Raw genomic sequence first — 5,628 nt, forward strand, 5'->3', positions numbered from 1 at the left:
TTAGGTCTTGCAGGACTGCACTGCATATATTTCAATTTTTTCCAAATTTTGGGCTTTTTGGGGGGGGTAACGGATGTTTTTTCCCCACAGTTTCAAAATTTCTGGAAATTTTACTTCTCCTGAGTCAGGTGAACACTTTTTGCAGCACATTTGAATGAATACTGTGGAAGAAGTAATTTCTTCTTGAACAAAGAACAAGATTATACTATGCAAATTATACAGGTTTACTATTCCCATTACACTTGCAGAAATTCACTAATTACACAGCAGATGGCACTAGCTATCCAGACAATGAATCGGTCAACATACATGTGGGATTAGGAAAGTAGCTGAACATTGTTCACAGAGTACCCACATTTAGATAATAACACTTTAGTATTTTTATGCGCTTTGGAGGATATCTAAACTGACTAATACTCTCATGAAAAGTCTCAATACCTGAGAACAAAGAACATGGCTGGAGAGTCAACATATGATCCAAACTCTAGCATATTCCAACTCAAAAATAACATTGGTTCTATTCTGTGGGGAGCTGCACTGTGCCTAACATTGTAACATCAGGGACATAACAGTTTGGTAAGATCGTAATAATAAACTTGAACTTTGGTAAGAACTATTCTAATGCAACCTAACAATTACGTGTTCAACCCACAGATGCACAGAACCTCACTTGAGAAATATTTTATTCTTAGTGTTTGCCCTTGAAATGGTTCACATATATTTTTTTTCTGACCAAGAACTTTAACATTCAACTAGAAACTTCACTTAAAATGAATTTCAGTGACAGCTCTACTAAGACTGGAGCCCTGAAGATAATTTGAAGTGAATATCCTACCTCATTTTCACTCTTTGGTTATAATGCATAGAGAAATGGCTCTACAACTTTTTTCCTCTTAGGACATAGTTACCTGCACATTAGTAAACAATGTCCCCAAAGCACTACAACATACAGTTTTAGTTCTATAAACAAAAAAGTACCTAAGGGTCAAAACCATTGTATTGGGGTACAAAATGACCCACTGTTTGTTTGTCTTTTAAAATGCATTTATTTATAAGTTTTGTTATTTACAAAAGAAAAGAAAAAACAAATTGATATATATAGTTCATTCTTTGAAGTTTACATTAAATATTCTTTCCAAACCATTTATACACCCTATACCATCTTTTTTTTAAGTTCTTGTATCTTTCCCTTACAATATCGTGTTCAGTTTGTCCATTTCTGCAATTTCATATATTTTTGTAACCAACTCATCCCTTGCGGGCAGTTTTTCAGATTTCCAACATTTGGCTATAAGTATTCTTGCTGCAGTGAGAATATATGTCAAAATACATGTGTCATCGCATCCATAACCATCTGGTATTATATTTAATAGGTAGATTTCCGGTAACAGTTGTAAATGTATATCCATAATCTCTATTATTAACCGGTTAATACATTTCCAGAATTTGCAAATATTTTCACACCTCCACCAAATATGGGAAAATGTGCCTATATAATTTTTACATCTCCAACAATTTCTTGATACCTCTTTATAACATTTAGTCATTCTGTCTGGTGACCAGTGCCATCTATAAAACATTTTAAGAATATTTTCTTTAAATGATGTTGATCTTAACTGTTAAGATTTATATACTACTGTTGTTTTTTATACTACAAAAATGCTAATCCAGGAAAACAGTTTAAGTGCTCATCTGGAGCTCTCCCCCACACACAAACAGATAACCCTTCCTGATAACCTGAAGAACATTTACCTCAATATACAGAGAGTTGTTCTTGCGGTAAAAAAATACCCAAGATACAAACAGCATTAGAAATTATTTATTTCAGAGTTTAAATTTTCCTTTAAAATGTTTGAAAGTTTGTTAGCTTTCCAGTAGTAGTTTAAGTTCAAAGCATAGTTTTGGATGTTTCAAACTGGGGAAAAAATAGCTTTACAAAGGAACAGTACTGGTATTTCATTTGCGAAAGAAGAGAGGTGAATCTATTCAAAAGAAACATTCCACCTCATGTGAAAATATATGATCAAGCTCTGAGTGTTCGGCTACTGTGAAACACAATGGTTTCTACCATTTTTTAACCACAAGATACATTATGAATTTGGCTTGGAAATATGCACTAGAATACAATTTATGTAAATTCCCCCCCCCCACAGATTTGAGAGGGGGTTAGTCCAGTCAAATGCCTTCAGGAAATGCACAAGCAAAACATGAAGGCAATAGCCCTTTGTCATTGTTTAATCCCAGAAACAGGTATAAAGTTGCCTCTAAATCAGGAAGTTCCATTTTGTTTAATCCCAGAAACAGGTATAAAGTCGTCTCTAAATCAGGAAGTTCCATTTAACCATCATGATTAATAGAACAATCATGGTTAACCAAACTATCCTCCAGGAATATATTTCATCCCATTCTAAATCCTAAAATAACATCCATCATCCCATCTTGTGGTGGTGGGAGAAAGTGCTATCAAGTCACAGCTTACTTATGGCAACACTGTAGGGTTTTCAAGGCAAGAGACATTCAAAGGTGGTTTGCCATTACCTGCCTCCGTGTCATGATCCTGGTATTCCATGGAGGTCTCTTTTCCAAATACTGACCAGGGCCAACTCTGCTTAGCTTCCGAGATCTGACGAGATTGGGCTAGTCTGGGCTATCCAGGTCAGGGCTCATCATGTAGTAGCAAACTCCAAAAACTAATTGTCTGTCTCGAATGTACTGCCAGCTGATGGGTGCTTCAAAGTTCTAATGGTATGGGAGAAGGAATCCTCTCTTCTCTCCAGACTATTCTCATGTGCCCCTTTAACCATCTTTTTTCCAAATCTAAAAATCCACAAATGGTTTAGGGGACCACTCAGATTATTTCCCACTCTTATGTGAATGCCTGTTCATTCTTATTCTCAGGCTCTTTTTTCTTAATCACTTTCTGAGTCATAAGAGGACCTGAACTCTTATCCTATGATAAGCTCTGCATTTACTCAGGAGCCTTTGCTAAATGACTTTTTGAATATACTAGAAAAATTGTTTCCTTTCCTAGTATATACTTGCATTCTCTCTTATATAATACATACAAAGTAATAATAAACATGATTTTTTATTAATTATATAGTCGGTGTACCCCAAAACCATTTACAGATACATGTGTGTATGTGCATATGTACATACACACATACAAACCAACAAAAGTGGGGACCTGAAAAGTGCATGTAATCTTCCCTCCCCCACTATTTCTTCATTCCTTTTCCTGAAAGTCTCTGTAGCCTTTCCTTTTTTCCTGGTCCTTCTCTCCTGGGAAGGAAGCAGATGTGGTGTCTTGAAGCCCTGAGACGGGAGTAGACTTGGTGGCTCGAAAGCCTTGAAAAGTAGTTAGACCTGGTGGCTCAAAAGCCCTAAGACATTTTTAGATGTGGTGACTCAAAGCCCTGAGAAGGACATAGGTGTGGTGGCTCAAAAGCCCTGAGCCTTCCCTCCTTCCCTCCACCTTGCAGCCACAGTCTGGAAAAATTATGACCCAGTTGCATGGTTTGATTTTAGATTGTTCTGTAAACCTGGGGCATTTCTCAGGTTTGCTGAATCATCTGTCTTGTCTATCCATAGCTCCAATCTCTGTATTTAAGTATCTACCAATCTGGCCATGCTTAGACTTGGCTATAGATGATTTTGTGCACATGTGCAAATAAATCAAATAATATTTCTGCCAGCTTTGAATACTGACACTAGGATGCAAAGCATAGCACAACTATTACCAAGTAACCATAGTGTCTTTGGAATGATGCTTCTTGAACAGCAGGCTCCTCCATCTCTCCTGCATGGCAAACAACGAATAGCACTATGTGGAATGTTAAAAAAACCTGTCAAAAGGCACACAAATCCCTTGGAGAGGCCTAAAGTAGCTCTTTAGACCATAGCCTAAAGTAGCTCAACCGATGTTACCTTAGTTTTACCTTAGTTTTTTCCAAATTGGCTTCTTCAGTCATGTGTACAGCTTGCTTCACTTGTTCATAAGCACTATATTCCCTTTGCTGCATTTCATTTAGGTTTCTTCTTAGTGATGCCAGTGCTGCCATTAATTCATCCCTCTCTCTGCCAAGTAAAAAAAGGAAAAGTGCAGGACATTAACAAACTGGAAAAATGAAAAGCACATCACCAGAACTAATACCAGTTTTTAAAGTTTATGTTCCAAGTTCAGCAAATAACTCCAAGTGAAGATCAGAGACATGGCAGTAGTAACAAGAATATCATAACTTATGCAGCTTGGACAGCACCTTATCAGTACATACAAACAATAAATACAGCCAAGCAAAAACACTTAAAAAGTGAAAACCACCTAGGAAAACCATGTGACAACATAGAATTATTACAAGAAGGGCACCCACAAGGAACTTGAGGGGGTGAAAAAATCCCGTCTCCATTTCCTTACCCCTCCAACTTTCCAATATTGTTGCCTCCCCCACACCTTTTCTCTTCCCACCATTACCTCCTCCTCCCCTCTTCCTTTGGCTGATCTTTATCCTTCTTTTTAAATGCTCACTGGTATGGAGTTGCTAGGCAACCTAAAATGCCAATCAGTTTGCTTTTTAAAAAGTTTAACAAACCCCCCAATATTTTTAAAATTTTTGGAGATTTTTCTGGAAAACTGAAGTATCCCTTTTCTAAACTGGGACCCATTGTGCCAATTTTTGATCCACACAGTGGGGGCAGATTCAGAATAAGATATCCAGTAGCAGTGATTAAAAAATGAATATCATTAGTAGGGGTGTGTGCTCAGTATATACTGAGCCAATTAAATACCTGTAAAATAACTTATCAGTATTTTTCGGTTATTTATTCAGTCGAATAAAGATCAGAGATCTGTATTTGGCTACCAAAGTAGCTGCCCCAATAAAAGCTGATATTATTTAGCTTTTATTTGGGCTTGGCTACTTGCAGAGTCAGTGTGGTCACTGCCGTATGACTTCCCAGCAACGTGAAGATATTTAAACTTTAAATACCTTCCCTCTTCTCTTGAACTCATACTGCCTCTGCAGTGTGACACCTGAGAGGAAAGGGAAGGTATTTAAACTTTAAATTAAATTAAACAACACTCCAAAGAAGGTGCCCCCAGGAAAGTGCTTTCTGGGGAAATGAGGAACAGGTTCATGAGTGTAATGAATGACCCCCCCCCTGGTGTGCTAGAGACACCAAACTCACAGTGCATCTCCAGCTGACTCTCCTCTACCTGCCCTCCAAGTTTGGTGAAGATTGGGTTTACAGGGTTCAAGTTATGCCCGCCCTAAAGAAGGTGCCCCCATACTCCATTGTTTCCAATGGAGGGGGAAAACAGCAAGAAAAGCAAGGGCAGAAGCCCAGCAGGGCAGAATCAAAGTCCCTGAGAATCCCTCCAGTAGAAACTGAGGCTAGATGAAATAACTGTGTCGTAATAGGTGATTTGAACTACCCACATGTTGACTGGGTCAATATGTGTTCAAGTTGGGAAAAAGAGATTGAGTTTCTAGACACTCTCAATGACTGTGCTAAGGAGCAGATGGTCACAGAACCTACCAGGGGAGAGGGAATCCTGGATTTGGTCCTAAGTAACACCCAAGATCTGGTGAGAGATGTAAAAGTGATTACACCGCTTGGGAACAGTGACCA

General features: G+C 38.1%; 1 protein-coding gene across 1 annotated transcript in view; it reads right to left on the reverse strand.

Annotated features, from left to right (window-relative positions):
- The window catches only part of SDCCAG8 (serologically defined colon cancer antigen 8), a 174,917-nt gene that overhangs the window by 141,733 nt on the left and 27,556 nt on the right, over positions 1-5,628 (reverse strand). The window contains exon 8 of the mRNA XM_015424563.1: positions 3,939-4,077. Coding sequence (XP_015280049.1) covers positions 3,939-4,077 — 139 coding nt within the window. The remainder of the gene's footprint in view (positions 1-3,938; positions 4,078-5,628) is intronic.

This window comes from Gekko japonicus, unplaced genomic scaffold (genome assembly GCF_001447785.1).
Source record: "Gekko japonicus isolate JY-2015 unplaced genomic scaffold, Gekko_japonicus_V1.1 scaffold392, whole genome shotgun sequence".
NCBI lineage: Eukaryota > Metazoa > Chordata > Lepidosauria > Squamata > Gekkonidae > Gekko > Gekko japonicus.